Genomic DNA, 23,254 nt, shown 5'->3' with positions numbered 1-23,254 from the left:
GAGTGCCTCCCATTAAAAAATTTGCTTAAAGAGTAACTTAATACTATATATTCTTTGTTTTACTAGATTAATTTACCTTTATTATTCTTGGGTTAATTTTTTCATATTAATTGTCTAATATATATATGACAAATATTTTAAAGCAAAACCTTCAACGTTCAACCTATGATAATAAACTATTAATCAAGTTTTTTTTTCAAAAGCCAATAAAAAATACGGTTCAAATTACATTCTAATATATAAATTAATATTGTGTCATAAAAATAAGTTCAATGCTAACTAAATCAATTCAAATTACCTATCGCAAAAAGTTTCTCACGGTGTAAGGTATAAAGATAAAAAAATAGAAACAAAATGAGGATTGATATACAAAAGTTTAAAAAATAAAGAAGAAGAGAGAAATTAGCAAATATAAGGAAGAAACAAGGAAAAGAAAACGAAGAAAAAGAAAAGAGTGAAGCCTTAGGGCCCAACTGAGAATAAAGAAAAATCTTAAAAAGTTGGGAAAGGAATGAGGAAAAAAAGGTAAAAAGCAAAGATGCTGCTCCGAGAATCGAACTTGCATTCGTGAGAACACAACAAAAGGCTTAAGAATGGACGTTGAACCACGGGCACCCGCGTCAACTTTGGGTATTTTGGGTGCCACTACTTTTATATATCCCGTTTTTCACAGATATCTCACATAAATAGTAAGAATTTTAGTAAAGCGAGCGGGTGGCGTGGCACCCCTACCTAATTATGTTGTACCAAAATAATGGCTATTTTTCAATTACTTTAAAAACGCTGACTATTTTTCATGTCCTCAGTGAGTTGGAGATGTGTCATGTCCTCAGTGAGCTGGAGATGCGTCCTGTCCTGTCTAATCACCTCTCCCCAATTCTTATTCGGTCTACCCCTACCTCTCCTTGGACCAATCGCTGCCAACCTATCGCACATCCTCACTCGGACATCTATACTCATCTTATTCACATGCCCAAACCATCTCACTGGGACATATCAGTCTACCCCTACCTCTCCTTAGACCAATCACTGTCAACCTATCGCACATTCTCACGGGGACATCTATGTTCCTCTTCTTCACATGCCTAAACCATCTCAATGGGACATATCGGTCTACCCCTATCTCTCCTTAGATATATCACTAGTTAGAAACTTAAGTAAAAAATTATTTTTAAACCTATATTTTCCGGCTACAACAGTCGAAAGGTTTAATAAATAATATTTTTGTATATACCTTTCCGACTACCGTGGTCGGCATTATTTTTACAAATAAATTAATTTTAAATTAATATTCTGACTACGGTGGTCGAAATTGTTTTCAAAAATAAATAATTATTTAATTAATATTCTGACTACTTTAATCGGAAACACCAACCTTTTCGATCTTTGGCAAAATAAATTTTCTAACTACAGTAGTCGGACATGTTTTTCCAACGTACCATTTTTCGGCTACGTGAAACCAGTCGGAAAGTAGTCGGAATAGATACTTTTTCAACTACTCTCCAGCTATTTTGGTAGTCGAAAAGAAGCTATTTTCTTGTAATGAGTTTTCTGTATCTTGTCCACCACAAAAGTCACCCCCCACCTTGCCTCGTATATTTTAATTCCTAATCATATCTCTCTTGGACGTGGGAGTAAAAGAATAATATTACATACTAGTTTGAAACCGACATCAATCCAAATTGGAAAAAGGGCCAAATATACCCTTTTACTTTAAGATATTGTCTACATTTACCTACTGTTATACTATTGGGCCAAATTTACCCCTACTGTTATACTATGGGTCAAATTTACCCCTACAATTAGTAAACTTTTAAAAATTACTCATCGGTCTGTCAGGTAACCCAAAATCTCCCAAATCATTTTAATTAAGTTACTGATTCTGCTTCTTGGTCCACTATTTTCAAAATAATTGGCATTTACCTACAATCTGCATTGGAGAAAAAATAAGAGAAAAAAATATTAAATAATACAATCGTTAATAAACAAAGTATAGTTCTTTAAAAAATCTAAATTAGGTAGCTTGTCTAAATTCTAAAAGTATTTACAACATCCCAATTTTAATGAATTAGTCACACCAAATGGATGAGGAATGTGCAAGTATTAGTGATTGAAGTTGAAGTTACTAAGAGACTTTACATTGTCGAATTCAACTTTACTTTAATCATTTGCGCACTCTTAAGTTAGTCGATCGAATTATATACTAACCAGACAATGACAAAATATATTTGAATATAATACATGTACATACATGATGATCAGCTGTATATAATTCACAATAAATAGATCTACTAAATTTTACAGTGTGTATATGGCTGAAAAATAAATAAAAAAATAAACCAATTCCAAACCATTATTACAAGAAGTGGGTGCTTTGGTAATTAAAAATATTTATGAATAATTTGTATAGTCCAGTACCTTTAGCATTCACATCAATAGTAATTTCTAAAAATAGTGGAGCAAGAAGAACAACAAGTGATTTAAATAAAAGGAATTTTGGAGATTTTGAATTACTTAACACATCAAAGGATAATTTTTAAATGTTTGCTGATGATAGGGATAAATTTGGCCAGATAATATAACGGTAGGGATAAATTTGATCGGATAGTATAAAGAAGATTAAATGTAGACAATATTCAAAGGTAGATGGATTTATTTGCCCTTTTCCCATCCAAATTTATGGAATGATACCCAAGAGGGCACTAAGAGTTCAATCGACAACAGTGTTCAAGGCGCTTTAAGTTTCATGATTGGCGCATTATGCTCTGATATGTTCAATCATTTTCACTTTTGGCAGTCAGTGATAACCTTTTAGAATTGTCCTATGACCCATGCCTGTGTTCTTCCATGTGTTTTTCCCTTCTTCCAAGATCATTATACCAGGGATAAATCTTTGGTTCGTATTGTGGGAAGCAATACTCTTCAAGATTTTGAGCTGGCATCTAAGAATTATTTGTATCTGCCAAAGAACTATGACCTACATGTGTGCTTGTGGCCGATATATTTGAACTTTTTTCATCAATGACAAGGAGCAATGCATTTACTCTGGGATATATCTTTACATAGTTATAGAAAACATTTTGGTTGCTAGACACTCCATGAACTTTAGTAGAAGACTCGCAAATATAAGGCGGACCATTAAAGCAATAAGGTAATTATCCTCTCTTGGATTAAATATTCTCATTAAGCTATATAATTTCTACTAATTAAGAGAGAACATACGCATGATGCCTACCAGGAGTGTGTATAGATCGGGTTGGTTCGAATTTTCTAATTACCAAACCAAACCAATTGTATCGGGTTATTAAATCTAAATACCAAACCAAACCAATAAAAGTCGGTTTTTTCAATCTCAATTTTCTCTGATTTTTTGGGTTTACGGGTTTTCGTTTTTTTTTTCCATAAAGTCTCCATAGCACAAAACGTAAAATTTGTGCTCCAGATATTTCTTTAATCCTAGTAAGACAGAACTATATAAGGTATTTTTTAATAAAATAATATAAATATGAGATGAGTCATGGCAGTGTACTAAAATATTCAACAATAAAAATAATAAAATCGCATAAAATAAATATTATTAATAAGCCATAATGAAAACAAACATAATTTAAAATTATCACTAATAAGTACTATTGTTTACATGACTAACCACTAAAAGAAAAATAAAGTTATGCATTTCATCTAAACCATGAAAAAACTAAAAAATAGATATCCAACACTATTTTCATTCATAGTACAATTGAATATCTTTTATTAGTATTAGTATTGATTTAATTTTGGTTTAGGATTTATTTGAGTTACTAACATTTATGGACTATAAAACTTATTGGAGCATCCAAAAATTATAAGCTCAAACTTGAAATAATACGTTAAAGATAAAACTATGAAAAAACTTAAGAAATATTTATAAACTGCACGACAATATATTTTTATGTTTTGAAATATATTTAAAACTTCTATACATATAATGTCGGGTTGATTTGGTTTCGGTTTGATTTTTTTTAGTTAAAATCGAACCAAATATGGTCGGTTTCTTTTTTCAACACCAAACCAAATCAAACCAAACCATAGTCAGTTTTTTTTTTCTCGGTTTGACTCGAATTATCGGGTTGGTGCGGTTTATCGATTTCATTTGTACACCTCTACCTACCAGTGTTGGGAGGTCAGGGAACGATGTAACATTACTACCAAGACGTGCTAGGAAAGTAAACAATAATGCAATCATTAGTTTTTCTAATTCCTTAATGAAAAGTCACGAAAACAGCGGTAAAAGAAAGTCATAAGTCTCATGTGACAATTGAAGTGTCGAGGATCATAAACATCTGAAACTATGAACAAGAATGAATTAAGCCATCAATTATTAGGTTTTTTCTAATTCCATAATAAGAAGTCATAAAGCACGTGTGAAAAAATAGCTAAAGGTATCATGTGACACAATTGAAGTGTCATAATTACTCTAAATCTATACAGGGAAAAACACCAAATTTAATTACAAATATTGTTGGTTGTGACAAGAAGTCTTAAACGCTATCAGAAAACTTTAGACTTCACAATCAGATGCGCTTAACATTAACAACTGGAATCGGAGTAATAACGCTATAAAGTAAGGGAATGTACAAGAAAACTTTCTAAAGCAAATACTCAAAATGCTCCATGACTAATTCACACTCACTTTTGGTGCCATACTATCCTTAAAATGTGCGAATGAAACCCTAAATATATCCAGCAAAAAGGAATATGATATAATATTGAAAGTCATTTATTTTCTGTTTTTTATCGCAATATGATTATATGCTTGAGTAATGCACGTAAATTAAAGTAACGAGAATAGACTGTTCAAAGTCTACTAACTTTTCATATACAGAAACCACATATAAAATTAGGTTATGCAATGCACCCAAAACAAAAATTGAACAAAATAATAAAGTAAAGTAAAAAGTTCCCCCTCCTCCCACGGAGGGCTTGAGAAAAGGTAATACCCAGATGAGCTAGCATTTTTTTGAATGGCTTTTAGTGGGATGAAAGTGGAGCACACAGAAGGGCTTTCAATGTCAGGTAGTACAAAAGAAAGCAAAATATGAATCCACATTGAGGGCCCTCAGTTCAATTATCTGATAACATCCAACACACAGTAATCCAAAAGTGACGAATTTTAAATTCCATCATCATTGTTTTAGGAGTAAGACACATGTCTAACCCCACACCCTCAATCTCAACTTTTTAACTATATATTTGAGTACCACTCATTTCCTATTTTACTACACAAAAAATTAACAGAGAGAGGAAGAGAAAAAAGTGCAATGAAGGATAAAGAATTTAAAACAAGAATGAAGAGAGGATTTTGGAAACCTGAAGAGGACTTGATATTGAAAAATTGTGTGGAGACTCATGGAGAGGGAAACTGGGCCACCATTTCTGAGAAGTCAGGTATACTTGTAATCACTTAGCCTATAGCTAGTTGTAACTTAGTAATATTTGGGCAATGGTCTACTAGAATGCCGATATCAAAGAGTTTAACGTTTCAATATCTGTCGTAGGCTTAATGAGGAGTGGTAAGAGCTGCAGACTAAGGTGGAAAAATTACCTGAGGCCAAACATCAAGCGAGGAATGATGTCAGAAGATGAAAAGGACCTCATCATCAGACTCCATAAGCTTCTTGGCAACCGGTCGCTGCTTTCCCCTCTGCACCTGATTTCCTGTTATACAATAATATTGGTGAATTGATTCTTCTAGCTACACTTACTTACCTCAAATCTTCTTTGCTACAGATGGTCGCTCATTGCAGGTAGGCTTCCTGGAAGAACAGACAATGAAGTAAAGAACTTCTGGAACACACATTTGAACAAGAGGTCTTGCAGAGGCAAAAAGAAACATGTCAAGTCCAAGGAGGCGAACAATCGCAGCCCACTGGGCAAAGAGAGTCAAGAATTTCCTGCTGAGACAGTAAGCAATAAAGAAGTGGCGGCCAATTCAGTTTTAGATTCATGGATAGAAGAAATGCAGGATTTCAACTGCAGCTTACTATCACCTCTGTCAATGAATAACGTGCCATTCCTTGAAGACGAGCCTTTTATCCCCATACTGGATGACATTGTCTTGCTTGAAGCATTTACAAGCACTGGCAAAGAAGCGTGGAATGAGATTCAGCCATTCCTTTAGAAATTTGTGGTAGTTACTCTATTGCATCCTTCACATAAGAGCACAATTTCCAGTAGTGCCAAAACAAGGTAACAACTCCCATGCTAGGGGTTTCGGATCTGAGCTTGTGCTTCATCCTCTTGGAAAAGTGCATGAGCTTACTTGCGAAACCAATTTATGCATGTATCAAGAGTTCAAAACTATAAATCTCCCTTTTTCTAGGTATCAGCTTCCTCTACTACTGCCAATTCCAACAAGTGAAAGAAAAGTAATGAACTAGCTATAAGCATTCCTAATTCAAAAGATAGCTATCTGGTTTTCAATTCTTATTCGCATTGGTGAAGCAACAACACTTAAAAAAAGAAAAGAAATCAATTTAAAGAACCATGAAATAAGATTTCAATGTAAGGGTTTAAACATGGTGAAAAGGTGAGAGGAGCTAGTGAGTTCTAGCAAAAGAAATTTAATTCTGATTTTCTGAATCCATATATACTCTGTGGAAAGAATATCACACTGATAACCAAGGTCATATGTCAATCTAAGAAATTTGAATCCATAAGAAGCGGTTACAATACATCATCATCGTCCTGTTGGTAATACATTGAAGTACCCTCAAATGGAAATGAAGGTGGAGTTCCAGGAGGAATGCAAGCTTCACCATTTTCACCGGCGCATATAAACAAAGCCTCAGCTTCCCTGAGGGTAGCATCCAGGTCAATCTGACCACTTAACTCATTGATAAATTTCAGCAGTGTGTCGAAATCCATCTCTTCTCCTATTATTTTACTGCGATATCTTCTCAGAATTGCAACACAGACATACAGATGTAGATGTTCACTCAAATAATGTGTCCATAAGACTTCCCACAACCGCATTGTCTTCTCCAAGTCAAATTCCCTGCAAAAGACAAGGTATCAACTAAAATGAAATCAAAGTGTCCGTTTAGTGCAATTTGAAGTAAGACGGTCTAAACAGAAAGTAACACAAGAATTGAGAAAGGATAGCTGCATCAACGACATTCAAATTACTAAAACATGCTAAAACTATAACATTTTTGCCAATGTGCAATCAAGCATTCTTTTCTCTCTATCTTCTCTTTTCTCCCCATCCACAGAGAGAGGGATGCTGGGAAGAAACGGTGCACATCCATAAAGATTAATGCTTTATGGGACCATATATCGTGCTTTCTTCAGAGAGAAATGTAAATATGGATTTATACAAGTCAACAAAGGAACCTAGCAATGCCATTGTCTTGTAGTTCTGAGAAATATTCACAAATGAAGGCCTTCTTTTTGGGAGGCGTTAAATGAACGGACGATATCTAATAAAGTTAACTTAGTTGAACCTCTAGACATGTTTCTTTAATAATCGTGAAATCCCGGGTCACTGGCGCACGGTTCACAGCTCCGTGGATAATGAGTCTGCCCTTCTACCCTTCTTCACTTAAATACCATGGCCTTGGCTGCAACAGAGTTTGAACCCACACATCACATGTTACGCTCTTACCACTAGATCAAAGCTCTAGACAATAATAGGTGCAATAGAACATTCATATGTGTGATTAAGGTCCAAGAAGAAAGGTGAACAAGAGAAAGGATCTTTCACTTCAGCTCCCTAGGTATCAAGTGGATGGTTGAAGGATCAATGGACAAAAAGAACAAGCTGTCATGTACACGCCTAAGTTGATCCGACATGGCAGTTTAGGTGCCGCACCCGTGTCGACACGACACTAGTATGGGTGTGGGTATGGGATCCGTACCGGATCCGGTCAAACAATTTTGGGTACATTGACTACGACGGATGGAAAAATTTGAGACGAGATACAATTTGATTTCCGAAAACAGAACCAAAACTAGGGTAAATTTGAAGAAAATAGCATACCTTATCTAGGAAATCAATCTTTTACTTATTTACAACTTGAGAATAAAAAAGAAATCTACACTCTACAAGCTATACGTAAGTATTCCACAAAATTTCTCATAATTTAGAAATATTTTTATTATTTTGAATTATTTTTAGCCGGATTCTTGCACCCATATCCGTTCTAGGATCCGCATCCCCGAATCTTAGAATTTACATCTCGAAGGATCCGACCTCTAGATCCGCACCGTGTCCGAGCAACTTAGGTACACGCTACACCAACACCGTAATATACTAGCATGGGAGTAAGCACTCAACAGGGAGACGACAGCTCATACTTCCCAGCATGAAATAAAAGAGAATTAAGTCTTGGATTTGGCTTTTAATCCACGTATCTCAAAATCTCACAATGGTCAGAAATATTTCAACAGTATTAGTCATATTCATCAGCAAAATCAAACTCTTTTTTTCTTATATAAGTGCATTAGCATAGTCTAACAGAAAAATGAAAACAGTACAAGTTTGTTTATAAGTAGGACGCAGAGAAAATCTATCATACACATGCGCATCATATGCTGGATGCAATCAGGGCACAAAATTTTCAGGAGTAGAACTGCTTGCCTTTTGAATTGTATAAGAACCCAGCGAAAGCAAAAGAAATAATTCAAGCAGTCCTTCTGTTTGAAGTAATCATGCAAAGGGTTGTCCAATAACTCCACCAACTGCATAGCCCAGTAATTTTGCATTAGACTTTTGACAGCAGACATATGCTTATCAACCAGATACTGTGAAATTTACAAATAAAAAATCTCTTACAACAGAAAAAAGGGTATGAGGGGATGGAAACGTCAGAGCTTTTAAGGAAAACATTATGCGGCACTGTCACACATTAGCCATAAAATGATTCATTTCTTAAATAGTCAGGCATGTTTAGGTGGTCACTGGAAGGATAGTATTTGTCTGACACCTAATTCTACAATCCCGAAATTTTTCCTGCCCCAAAAGGAGTCTTACATTGCTTCATGGCCTACCATAGAGGTTATAGCAACCGTATGGATTTCGTCAGCAGTTAATGGTGGATCATTTGATGTTCTATTCGCAACAAGAAAGAGCTTTTTCTGTTTAGCACGTATCATGGCATACTATAGTTGTGTTAATAACCTCAGAATAAGGAAGGAAACAAAAAACTACGATACTTTTATGCAGAAACAACATCCTCTCTTGCATTGTCCCATTAAAGTGAGTTGTGGTCATGTATTCAATTGAATTCTATATTCTGCATATTTTTGGTGTTAATGCTTTAATTGACTTCTTCGAGCCTTTTAAGCCTTGTGTAGCTTTTATTTTTTGAGCACCTTAATGTAGCTACTAATAGACGGTTTTATCCATGAAACAATAATAAAAGAAAAATATTGAAGAAAGGCAGTGTATTCTATACCCAAGAAGGCAAGAACGAAGCATCGCTGAGGTACACAAAGTACAAAACTGAATAGTGAATACACAAAAGCTGGGGATGGGATGGGAGTTGAGAAAATGACAAGGGAAACGAAAGAGGAGTTGAGAAAATGGCAAGGGAAACGATGGAACCACACACACACACACACACACAGAGAGAGAACCTTTGACAATGCAAAAAGCTGAGAATGCACTCCGTTCTGGTCACGGTTAAAATTTGGTCCAAGCCGCTCCATCAATGCCACAGCACCAAAATGATTCTGGTTCATCTTCCATCACATACAGTATTGGTGAAAGAAAATCACTCATACCCTACAAGTCAATAGAATACAAAGGTTCATCTAAAGTGAGAAACCAAGAAAGGAAAGGAACTGACACTAAGTTGTAAAGAGAACAATGGATCATAAAGGTAACAAGAACATGGATCAAAAGCATGTTTCCACCAATATCATCCACCAAAAATTGAATTCTCCATAGAGATATGACAGTCAAATGGGAAACTGAGTAATCTCAGAATGGTAATATTAGATATTGTGATTTATATTAAATGAGATCATTTGTTCACTGATAGTGTGACAATCCCTTCCAAAAAGATCCAATTGAAGGTAAACTATCAGGACATTGGATAGTAATAATGTTAGGTACCAAAAACGACATGCATAAAAGCAGCATTATTACGTTGTTACCTTTTTTTAAAATAACTGTGGTGCCCCGACCAACTCTCACGCGCCTCAACTTATCTAGCGGGTATCTACTACCTCCCATCAACATATGTACTGGGTAACTCTGCACACCATGGCTTAGGCAAATGGGGTGAGATCACCTAAAGTTTTTTTGTCTCTACTGGGATTTGAAGCCTGGTCTTCTAGGGCCTTTCCACTTCCATGACCGCTAGGTCACAACCTTGAATGCTTTTATTTTCTTGCTACTTTATTATGCCAAAACTCTATCCTGGTTATAGTAAAAGCTTCAGATTGGAGAAAAGTTAAATCTTGAAGCAGATTTTTGCAATGAAGAAAAAAAAGTTTCTCAGTAAGAATGAAGAGTCTGTTAAAATATTCAAGCTTCTGAATCTTATTCTTTTATTTCACAAAATTACACTACCAAAAAGTTGGGATTTATTTCTGCAGAAAAGTAACAGTAGTATTGAACATAGTGCTGCCTAGATATACATTGTTTCAAGTTCAAGTCTCTCTATGGTGAAACAACAGATCTAAGAGAAAGAGAAAGGGCGGCAAGAAGCCTGAATAATTTAAATGTTTAGAAATCTGAAAATCATGCATGTAGCAGATTTGCATGAGCATATTATTAGCAAAAACACACCAATTAAGTTATCGCAGTTACCTGGCAGTAACCCAGGTCAAAGTTGTAGAATGAGTAAGTGAGCAGTATGTCACGCATACACTTCACATTAGAATTATCATCCCCCTCATAGAATGGAATCGACCTATCAGTCCTGACCTTCAAGATCAATTCAAAAAAGAATTAGGAAAGAAGAAAAATATGAAGTGTCATAATTTTATAAACGAAAATAATACTATGTTATAGCAGTAACACTGGTAGTTAATGGCTCGGATGTGAAGAACTGCATATTGCCTCTCAACCTCTCATATACAAATCATTTGTAGGCCAAAAAGGCTGGACTAATAAAATACTTACCACATCTTTTTCAATAAGACCCTTTCTTTCTCGAAATTTTGTAAATCTTTTAGCCTGCTCTTTAGAGATGCTCTGCATAAAAAGATCCAATATGAACATTAAATTTGAAAGCTTAATTTTACCAAAAAGGATCTCAAAGCCATTGTCTCATCATTGGTCCTCTCTGGAGGAAAGAAATATAGGGGAGTTGATTTCCCTCATAGAACATGAAAAGCATAACGCCCCATCAAAAATGCTTAATTCTTTTGACCCTGAAAATGCTTTTGTCCTCTTTGGAGGAAAGAAAAATAGGGCGTTGACTACCCTAGTTCATCATAAGTCAAAGTCCCAAAGACATGTGATTATTTCCAAGCTCCTCGGTGTCCTATTTCACGAAAACAAAAGGAAACACATAAAAAATGACTATTACTATCTCTATGAATATGCATTCCTCCTTTCAATATTAATTTACCATTGGCATCATTTAATCTAGTAGAGAAAGGGGAATGGAGTAATGACATGAAAATCTGAGATGATATCATACTGGGTCAATTGAAAGACAAACCGTGAGATACTCAAAGAGAAAACAGAGACATCGCAATCCAGCAGCATCATAATGATGGTCACAAGAATCTCATCAGATTGCAAGTGAATTAAACATAAGATGCAGCTTATTCAACAATGCTAGTCATGAAAGACATTTTAGCAATTAAACGAAATATACTAACAGGGTTTTAGAAAGAATCAGAAACTCTCTCCTTCCCCCGCTCCCCCCCCCCAAAAAAAAGGGTGGAAGAGAGCTAGACAAACCTTCCACTGGTTCTTTAATGTTTCATACTCCGACTTTTTTATAGATGCAATGTATTTCCTCTCAGCATACGTTGAATCATACGAATGATATCCCAGTAGAAATCTCCAGACCTGGAAGCACAATGACCAATGGAAGTACATTATGCCTGCTTAGACAGACAGTGAGAAGGACAAATCTCCACAAGAACATACCTCTTTCCTCAGACCTTTCTCCACTCCTCCATAAAAGATCCTCTTTCTTAGTGCCTGCGAGTCTATGATCCTCCCTTCAGAGTCCAAAAAGGTGGACCACTGAGGAAAAACTTAATGAAGTAAGGAATGAGGAACTTAGCTGCGAATGCCAGACACAACATTACACTATATAACCACAGGCTAGAATGTTAAATTGGGATAATTGTGTACGCACACACGTATGTTTCGTGCGTGTATTTATGTATATATACACACACAGACACACTCATAATGTAGGAATTTCTCATCTAAGGCCGACCAGATGTGCAGTATTTTGACAAATAACCTTTTGAACTAAGTTGTTAAACCTACAAGTTGGATTATGTGGCATACTCAGAATGTCATGTTAATCAAATTACCTTGAACACAATAACAAAATCATATTGGGGCACATTAATGACCTATTAAAAATAATCTTGGCCATTATAGTCTTCATGGAAATGGTATTTGGTCTTCAGAAACCAATTTAACTCAAAAAAGTAACAATGCGTGAACTATCTAAAGTCACAAGAACCAGCATTTTTTTTACCTCTTCTATTTGGAAGGATCACAAATCATAGAAAAGAAGACATTGACTCGCCACTAGGCGCTAATTAATTATCTTACTCAACTTTAGTCAAGTACTCCTTATCTACATTTGAAACACAAATGTTGAATATGGAAAACATTGCCTCATCAGATTTCATCAAGTATAACAGATTACAAACTCACTAGTCACTCCACTTATGTTCAAGAGCACAGTCAGTTTTGTGTCTAAATGTGGGAATCATTGTAGGTTGATGGAGAGCGTAAAAATAGTAAAATTACGATAAATCCTTTTAGTAACAATTTCGTTGATGCTCTCTTAGGTACATGCTACAATTTCACCTTGCTGTAGTATTAAATAGGTAACGGTTTACCCCATAAAGGAACTTGGGTGAGAGGGACCTTAATAAAGCTGAATGGTACAGAAGATTAATATAGCCGACCCTAATAGAACATCATGGTATAGAGGACTCATTAACCAACCCAACTAATCTAGGATTGAGATGTAGTTGGTTGATTAATTTATTGATAAAGATTAGGCACTAATGAAACAACAATATTAGGGCTTCCAATGTAGGAATACATTCTCTCAAGAGAAAGTTTAACTTGAAGAAGTTAATGTTCAAATGCAGAGTATTTAACGCCAATTACTTACTAACTCTCACAAAAAAAATTGAAGTGGTATGCAAAAGCGAGCAAGTCTATGATAATTTGGGACAGACAATGTCCCTGAACCTATTCGTGAGACATTTTATGTTGGGAACTGCAACATTCTTCCTTTCAATTAAACGTCCCTCAAAGAAGTTCCAAAAAGCAACATTCAGTTAAGTTATAGAGCACCTTAAAATAAAAATTTCTGGGACATCCATAAACATAGTTGACTTCCACTTCTCAACAAATAATTTCTGATCTGAAAAACTTTCACTGTGATAAATAGAAAAAGCTAAACATGAAGTAGCTTGCAACTGATTCAGCTAACCAAATAGAACCTCTTCTAATACAATGATAACAACAACGATGTAGAACTGGAGAATGAGTGGCCTTGTGATTTATTGTATGTTTTGACATGTGCATCAATACTCTTTGACTAAACAAATGAACCCAACGACACATTTAACGAAGTGTACGAAGCCTTTGCTTACCCCTAAACGATTTAGTTGTTTTGACAACAGATACAAATGATAATTATCACAATTACAGCTATGAATCATCGGAAAGTGTAAATTTTTTACAGAATGGACATTTTATTTGTATTTAGGTCTGCAATACACCTCCACATGTACGGCCTAATTCTTTTCTTGAGTCAAGTACGTGGAAATTTGATAATAGGTTGCAGTGAAACTAAAAATCAGGACCCCTGCCTACTCTGTTGCCATGTTGAATTATGTGACAACCTCATTTCCAAACACAAGTTTTTAAAAAGGGAGCAATTTTATTTAGTTATTTACGTCTGCAACAGCAATCGAATGAGACGGACCTGAGCTTCTGGCGGAAAAAACTTACTCTTGACCTAGAACTGGCATGATGCCAATTGCCAACAGCTCAAAAAATGCTACCTTACAATTACACAGATAGACAAGCCTTATACCTCTTTTGATCCCAACGGAGGCTGGCGCGGTTTTCCCCATACTAATGACAATTTGTCATACTGCATCATAAAGAAAAGACGTAGATGAATCACAGAAAGACCACTACATGCACTTATTAACTTCAAGGAAGCGGTAAAGAGAGGGGGGGGGGGATTGTTCCAGAATAACTCATGCTACCAAGCTAGATATGAATAAGTAGCCTAGATAATAAGTGGTAATTTGAAAAACTTTTCTCAAGCATACTAGTTCATTGATTTTCCTCTAAATTTCAACTGTTAATGAGGACATCTGTCATTACAGCTGCTGAAGGGAAAGTAGCTCTGAAATAAAGATCATTAATCAGTAACCATGTTAAATACTTCATCCACTCATACAATCTGAACTGGGTTTCAATAAAAATTAATTTCTCTGCTTTTACCTTCAAGTAAAAATAAATTAATGTGCAGCTAAAATAATAAGGAAGTGAACTATGAACTTTATAACAATATAAAGAAAAGATGATACAGTCCAGTCTACATCTACAGGTAGGATTCAGATAGTGCAACTTTATTCATTGTTTCTCAAATTGATTTGTTTACAAAAATTTAGTCTTCAGTTCCATGGAGTAACCCCTTTATCTCCTTTCCAACAAAAGAAAAAAATTAACTTTTTGACCAACAAAAAGGGAAAAGAAAAGGTAAAAACTTCAGTTTATCCATGAATTGGAGCAACTAGATAACTATAATCATATTATTGGAGGGATTTTTTATATCACCAAGAAAGCTGAAAACTAAAACAGGTTTTTATTTACTAGTAGGTTTTCATTTACATGCTCAGCAAGTCAAATGGCTCCTCAAGTATGGACATACCTCAAAAGTTTCATCACGCAATGCCGCTTCTTCATTGTGACTATGTTTCTCACTAGAACGTTTCTGTTTAAGGATAAAGAAATACATCAGAACAGTCCTGTTTATGGAGTTGATATTATATCCAAAAATGCCATTTTGCAGGATCATTCTTATAGTTTTCAGTACAGTAGATAATAAACTGAAGCGGTACATTCATTCTTTGGACCCAAGGATAAATCATGTTAACAGCCTTGCCACTTCTCCATCGGAGCATCAGCAGTATTAAACCAAGAAATTGTCTGACTTCTTATTCACTTGTCGTTTTTCGTATATTACTAAATCTTCTTAAGCATAAGTGCAGAATTCTCGTTGTTGACTAACCAAATCAAATTCCCAGTTCCAAAAAAATTAAATGCACAAATAACAACGGAAGTGATGAACAGCATTCTTGTAAGCCAGGAGCTGTAAAGGCAATGAAACTAAGAAGAGAAGTGGAGTACATGAGAGGTTCTTACCTCCAAAGAATCTGCAGGCACAGGAACATTTTCAAGCGGCTCATGAACATCATTAGATTCAACAACAAAAGAATAATTATTTGGCTTTTTGTCATGCTTCCTCCTTGCATTAGAAATGAAACCATCACCATGAGCTTCACGAAGAAGTTGAGATTTTGTTTCACGAGCAAATCTGGTGACAAGAGAAAATTTCTCCAGTACTTGAATAGAAAAATGTCGAGGATCATTATGTTTTTGTCTTTGACTGCCATTTTGTTGAACATATGTGGAGCTCTTATCAGGGGCTCCTCCGTCTGTCCAACTGGGTGAAGATTCACTGGATGCAATGGATGAAAGTGGACTGTTTGCAACAGAAACGGCCCCCGGAAGCTCCAAGGAAGAGAGAGTTCTCTATAAAAATCATATCAAAGTATGAAGTGGAAGTGTGAATTTGTGAAAGAGCAATAGATTAAAAACAATGTTAAATGACATTAGCCGCACCTGGAGCGGATCTTGGAAGTCATTGACAAGAAATATATTTGCATCTTCAGCAGACCTGAAAATACCCTTAACTAGTGAGTGACAGGAAATCCTCCAGTAATCTAGTTACTCTCTGTCAGTACTAGGTCAATGCACGACAAATTAGATACCAAAATCAACCAATATCCCAACTTTCCAGTACTACAAGTATCTTTGCCTTCTGAAACGTGAAATAATAGTTCGTAGCTATCCATAAAGAAGGTGAACCAGCCAACTTCCAGTACAATTAGTTACTATACCAGAATTTCAGCTAGCATAAACATCATATATCAATTGATAGGTGGCACTCAAACTAGTATTTGCTAGTAACTTACACTCACATCTGCCACTTCCAGAGATCATGTTCTTTCAAATTATCTCCCATCCACCAAAGAACCTCCCTATGTTTTCAAATAATATTACTGATAATTTGTTTATCGTTATTTGTATGTTACACTAGCATCAAACTGCAATCCATGTGTGAGCTGTCTTGTTCTAATTTCTACTTTCTCATTCTTTCCATCTCAAAATAAAAGGTAAAACGGAAACATAAAGGGATTTTGGTCCCAAACTGCAATGAAGAATCAACAAGAAAGAAAAAGAAAAGGAAAACACATAAATCTGTGAATTTTTTTTAATAGTCCATTTAGCTAGTTATAGAATCATAAAAAGCCGATGCCCAAAAGAAGATTAAGTAACCAATTTACCTCACAAGAAAAGCATGTTGCTTAATCGTTGCAAGAAATTCCTTGAGACCACCATTGTAAAAATAAAGTGGAGGAAATGCTAGTCCTGCATAAGACATGACAGTTGCACAATCAACAAATTGGTACTGTGGGAAGTATGAAAAAGATCTACCAAAAATGGCAGGGAAAATGAAGCCAGAATGTAACTTATCAAAAAAATATACATATAAAGCTATGCATGTAAGTTTTAAAGCTAGATAGAATAAAAGATGTCTATCCATCAAGAATGCATATATGCTTATATACAATGGTATACAAGTTAAATGCATTGACTTCAAACATCATGATATATTGATAAAAAGGGCAGCCCGGCGCACTAAGCTCCCGCTATGCGCGGGTCCGGGGAAGAGCCGGACCACAAGGGTCTATTGTACGCAGCCTTACCCTGCATTTCTGCAAGAGGTTATTTCCATGGCTCGAACCCGTGACCTCCTGGTCACATGGCAGCAACTTTACCAGTTACGCCAAGGCTCCCTTTCATCATGATATATTGATAAGCAGAATAATTATGCCTAAATCAATCAAGTGGATTACCAAAGAGGGACCTGAAACATCATGATATTATAAGACATTTGAAACAAGGAGGACCAGCAACTAAGATTTTCCAAAGAATTTTGATTTACGGAAGGCTTGTCATGAAACTTAAACCTATTCAGAAACAATAGAAAACACGGAGCTAAAATGAACTAATATTCCATTCATTGACAACCCTTTTAGAAAATGTTGCTGGCTCCGCATCTTTTGTACATAGGTTGAACAAATTGGAGCCACATTGAGAAAAAGGAAGCTAGTTTTACCACCGAAACAAACAGTAAGACAATTGTGCAAAATTGGCACATACTGGAGAAAATATCCATTTTTTTCCTTATAGGTACTGGAGAAAATAAGAAATCCTTTGATACTTTGTCAAAAAAATTTGCTGTTTCAGAAGAGGTATCATATCTTGGTGACCCAAAATTTAATTGAACACGAAGGATAACAGGGAGAGATCTTAAGTTCAGCTAGCAAGTTGAGTTTCGAGCAACATTCCACTTTAAGTTCAGCTAGCAATGTCCTCACCACTAGCAAATTTTCACTTTTTCAGTTAGCAAATTGAATTTCTGATCATTCTCAATGAATTAAAGCCAGCCATGTCCTTAGCCTTTATAGGAGCAACTTTGATCCCGCTCCAGCTTCAAAATTATTGCCAATAGTTGCCGATTTTGCTTTGGAAATTCTCCTACAGTCCTATCCACGAGTCCTAAGATTGCCATAAAATGAACTAAAACTTACCATGGATTTAGGAGCAATTTTGACTCCAACCCTAGCTTCCAAAGTATTGTCTGTAGTTCTTGTCTTATGCTTCGCAAAATTTGCCTACCACAGGTCATAACATTGCCATGAATCATAATGTGTTCCAAATCTTGCTCGATGAACTAAATTTAACCATGTATCTAGGAGCAATTGATTCCTAGCCTAGCTTCTAAAGTATTCCCAAATAGGAGTTGTCTTAGCCTCGAACTGCCCAAAAGTCATAACATTGCCATGATATCAAAATGCTTATATTCATGGAAATCCATTCGAGAAAGCATAAATCAAAATGAAACATATTTTAAGAGTCTTAGGGCTTGTTTGGCAAAACTTCCAAAACCTACTTATGTTAAATGACTTCTTCTTAGATGGAGCTTTAGAAGAAGAACTTTCGGAGAGTAGTAGTCTTTTTTTGGCACACATCTGAGAAGCACTTTTATATGTATTAGAAAATTAATTTTTGTTTGACCAATCTTATGAAAAAATGCTTATGAGTGTCACAATACGAAAATGGACATGCAAAGATTCAATCTATTGCTTGTCAAAAAGAAAGAATCACTTTTCTATTAGTATAACTTACATAAATAAATGATTTTTAACAATTTATTATGAGAGACTTTAATTAAAAATTTTAATTTTATTTATTTAAATTGTTGAAAAAAATAAGAAATAAATCAAAATATTTATTAGTATTAAATATACTTAAGCCAGATGGATTAAACTTAGGAGGGATAATTTAGTAAATACAAATTTTTGATAAGGATGTTTTCTTAATAACAAATTTTATGTTTCGGATTCTACTTCCGAGGAGATGCTACAAATTTCTACTTTCTTTCACAGTAGAAAACTGCTTCTCATGATGCTCAATCACGTTTTTCCCCACAGGCTCAGCAAAATAACTTAACTCTCCAAAATAAGAAAAAAGAAAAAGAGCTTTCCAAAAAGTTGACCAAATAGGCTATTGATCATGCCAAATGAAGAACATAGATGGATTATCTCAGAAAACAATAGCATTGGACTTTCTACTTCCTAAATTCTCAAGAAATTATATCAAGTGACAGCTGAGAAATTGAGTACTGATTACTGAAGCCACAGCAGGCATGCAAGGAATGATAACACTGATAATTTAGAAAGTAAAAGTGATTTATTTCCAACAGAGACAAATAGAGTAGCAAGTAAACTAACTTCTCACAACAGAAAAGGTTAAACCATTCTATGGAAACAACAGTTAAAAAATCACTGGTATAGAACAGAAAGGTTTGGGAAACTATAGTACATGACCACGTACCTGACGACAAAACTATAATAGCATACTGCCAACCCAATGTAGGAGTGTGTCTACGGATTGACCTAATATCCGAGAAAGGCACTGCTCTTATTGTATAGAGACTCTTATCTGAACCAAGATATAGAAAAGATAACATTATGGAACAGCTAACGGAACTTTTTATGTGCATAAAATCATTACTCTTTTTTGAGTCACAATACAGATAACCTAAGTCCAACCTTTTTCAGACAGCCTTGCACTTGAGCTTTGCCCTTTATATGGAATCCAAGTCTGTCACAAAAGCACTTCGATGGCTCAGTTAAATAGGCAGAACCAATTGATATTTGCAACAAAAGTGAGCCACCACCACCACCACCACCACCCCCCCCCACTCTTTTTTGAGTCACAATACAGATAACCTAAGTCCAACCTTTTTCAGACAGCCTTGCACTTGAGCTTTGCCCTTTATATGGAATCCAAGTCTGTCACAAAAGCACTTCGATGGCTCAGTTAAATAGGCAGAACCAATTGATATTTGCAACAAAAGTGAGCCACCACCACCACCACCAAAAACACACACACACACACACAACAACATAAAGGCGTCATCCTTGTTTAATGGGAAGGATAGGAAGAAAACCAAATTTAAGTTAGAAAGAGGAAGGCAAAGGGGGTACTTGGTGAATGTACTAGACTGCGTTCGTTTGAACTTTGAAAGGAGAACTCGTTCCGTTTTCACCCATTACTCCAAGAGGTTATCAGTATATACTACAAGCCAAAAAATAAGGGACACCTCATATATTTAACCCCTTATATTTATTGTTTTAATAAATTATATTAAGCCCTGTTATGCATACTCGTCTTTCACTCTTTGAACCAACTGTTATATAAAGAAATTTCCAAACAGTAGAGCTTTTGCAGATCCAGTTGCATTTGAACTTTAACACCACCTCAAACCTATACTTTGGTACGAAAATTATGGGAGGCAGGGATGTAGCAAACTTCAGAAATCATGTATGCCACAAAAGAGCAAATGATCCAATAGCAATTATCAAAGACTATATTTGAAATTGGTCATACATAAAAATGAGTCTAACGATGCATGAAATCTACTTACCATTAACAGAGAACTTCCTTGCTTGATCAGCTTCAGCCGACCTCTGATCCTCTCCCATGCATGTTGAGTCGGGTGTATTGCCACATTATCTTTCAAATACACTATTTCAACACCAACTTGTTCACTGGATGAACTCGGCTTACTGCTACCACTCGTAGTCATGCTCGTCGAACCCTAGTACACACCACAAACATAAAAAACTTTAAATCCATTTTACCAAATCACAACAAAGCAGGACAATAATCAGCTTCATAAACTTCTGGAGGAATAACTAAAATACTCCCTCGGTCCCAATTAATACGAGACACTTTCCTCTTAAGTCTATCCCAAAAAGAATGATCATTTCTACATTTAGAAACCATTTAACTTTAAACTTCCCATTTTAACCATAATGAGATTATTTATAGCCACAGAAATGTCTATGACTGATTTTAGACCACAAACGTCAAATGTCGTTCTTCCTTAAACTCCTTGCTCAGTCAAGGACTTCCACATAAATTGGGAGAAAGTCCAAATGGAGTATCTTAAACAAAATCAACAAGCTCAACGGCTAGAATCAAGCTCCGGAGTAAATCACACATCATAAGCACAAATTAACTTCATCAAAATATACAGTAAATTCTGCTATTTAAACTCGAGATAATTACGTATAATATAAAAATAAATAGATAATTACTCAATATAGTAGCTATATTTGTGTGTGTGTGTGTGTGTGTGTGTGAGAGAGAGATCAAACGTAATTTGTGTATGCTGATAAGATAATTCGCGATAAAAGTTGCTCAACAATATACATAAATTCGCGAATCAATAATTAGCATATACTATTAAATAAAAGCAAGGATCCCAAAAATTACAATCAAGCATCGAAAAATCACAAAATCACAAGCACAAATTAAGTTAACCTAATATATATTAGCATTCCGTTTTCAAGAGATGAATCAATAAATAAATGGACAAAAGGAGCAATTGAATCAAAATGCGAAGAAACCGTGATAAGTAAGTGATCATAAAAGATTGTGAAAATGGCGAAGAGGTAAATTAATGCTGACTTGATGCATAGAAGCAGCGTAATCGGCGTCGTCGGAGAGATCGTGGAGGTCTATTTCGTGCATCGATGGCGAATGACTGCTGCTGAAGTAGACAAGCTGCTAGTCTTGGTGACTAAGGAAGAAGAAGATTCAATAGACGGAGCAGGTAACGGTATACGCGTGTATTTTGACCCGTTTTGAAACATAAATTACTGAGTGATTTACGTCACCGTAAATTTAACCGGGTCCAACAAATTATTTCTTTTATTCATAGCTTTAAAGCCAATTTCCTTACACTCCAATAAATTTAAATTCCTCGCATCAACACATGGTATTAGTCTCAACCGGCGGTAGCAAATTACGCCTACGCACTCATCATACGTATGTCCATAATCACATCTCTGGTCATAATATATGTTTATAATTAATTTCAGCATCCTCAATTAATCTCATCTTAAACAAAATCTCAAATCTAATTCTTCACAACACTGATGGCAACACGCTAGGCATGAAGACCTCATAATTACTTACTCAGATTAATGAGTCACATTTAATGCCACATGGGCACTCACCTCATAGGCTAAAACTCAATGTTTATAACACGAAAATGGCTAAATATGCACAGAAAAATATACAAGAATTATCAAATAAGCCTAACAAGCATGACTCCCTATTAATACTATAGTACAAATTAAATTTCACAAAATGTAAACTCATAAAATTTTTACCCCAAGGACCTCGTCCTTACATAACTTCCACTGCGGCTCGTAGCCCAATTTAAATATTTTATCTCATATAAAAATGCGAGGATCTCGTCCTCAACGCCGAATAACAAGTATTTTGCAAATTGTGCCAACTGAATTTTTTTTCAATTTCCTTTCTTTCTTCTTTTCAATAAATTTCGTAAATAATTTTTCACAATACATAATGAACCCCCATACCAATAGGGCATATAATTCATAAAACTGAGATCAATTATTCCGAAATCACATCGAATCCCACTGAGTAATAAAAAGTCACATTTGGACTTATAGCCCTCAATAGTATACATAAATAAAAATGATAGATACGGGCTAATATCATCAAATCTCCCAACAAGGATAAACATATAAATGGGTCATAAAATTATGAAGCTCACCCATAAGCGGAGCATAATAAGAGGACTCGCCTCAATATTCAAAACCGAATCAAATTAAGGAAAAATATCCTTTTTATAACAACCGGGATCGTACCTGTAACGACATCATCTGGTGTAGTGGCCTCAGCCACACCATAGCAAATATATCAACGGGTTGGGCCTCCCCCTCTAGGGCACCCTCTACCCACCTGTCATGCACCTCTATCTGGCTGTGCACGTGGAATATTAATTGGAATAAAGCTTGTAGCCTGAGCGTTTTGATAAATTCGCCTCTCCCAAGTATGGGACAATCTCTCATGATGTGCCTAGTATCACCACACTCATAACAACCTATCTGAGGTCGCGGGTGCTCGTGCTAAGTCTGTGCCGGATAACTAAAATAACCACTTTAAGAATCTTGTGTCGGTGGTGCACTAAAAGTATTAACTGGAGCACTACGAGTACTCTGAATTGTGTACTAGGCTGACCGACTATCCGAGCCTCCGCCATGATGAGTCATAAGTGCATAGTAGAATCTACTAAATCCTCCAAAGTTCCGAGACCTTTTGGCCTCCTTAGACTCCTTCTCCTCACTTCGAACA

General features: G+C 35.6%; 1 protein-coding gene and 1 pseudogene across 1 annotated transcript; one reads left to right on the top strand and one right to left on the bottom strand.

Annotated features, from left to right (window-relative positions):
* The first annotated feature begins 5,187 nt into the window (after positions 1 to 5,187).
* LOC107775214 (transcription factor MYB114-like) lies at positions 5,188 to 6,362 on the top strand. The gene is made up of 3 exons (XM_016594927.2): positions 5,188 to 5,427; positions 5,538 to 5,667; positions 5,770 to 6,362. The coding sequence occupies exons 1-3, from the start codon at positions 5,301 to 5,303 to the stop codon at positions 6,158 to 6,160; spliced, it is 648 nt and encodes a 215-aa protein (XP_016450413.1). The 5' UTR covers positions 5,188 to 5,300; the 3' UTR covers positions 6,161 to 6,362.
* A 247-nt stretch (positions 6,363 to 6,609) lies between these two features.
* On the bottom strand, positions 6,610 to 21,727 carry LOC107775209 (uncharacterized; annotated as a pseudogene).
* Between the last annotated feature and the right edge of the window lie 1,527 nt (positions 21,728 to 23,254).

The sequence above is a fragment of the Nicotiana tabacum genome, chromosome 9, assembly GCF_000715075.1.
Source record: "Nicotiana tabacum cultivar K326 chromosome 9, ASM71507v2, whole genome shotgun sequence".
Taxonomy (NCBI): Eukaryota; Viridiplantae; Streptophyta; class Magnoliopsida; order Solanales; family Solanaceae; genus Nicotiana; species Nicotiana tabacum.
This window is presented reverse-complemented; position numbering and strand designations above follow the sequence as displayed.

Bases quoted from the DNA above. Each gene is read 5' to 3' on its own strand.
- LOC107775214 (XM_016594927.2), top strand. From the start codon at position 5,301: ATGAAGGATAAAGAATTTAAAACAAGAATGAAGAGAGGATTTTGGAAA. The intron at 5,428-5,537 runs GTATACTTGTAA...TATCTGTCGTAG, and splicing joins CACCATTTCTGAGAAGTCAG to GCTTAATGAGGAGTGGTAAG. The intron at 5,668-5,769 runs GTCGCTGCTTTC...TCTTTGCTACAG, and splicing joins CATAAGCTTCTTGGCAACCG to ATGGTCGCTCATTGCAGGTA.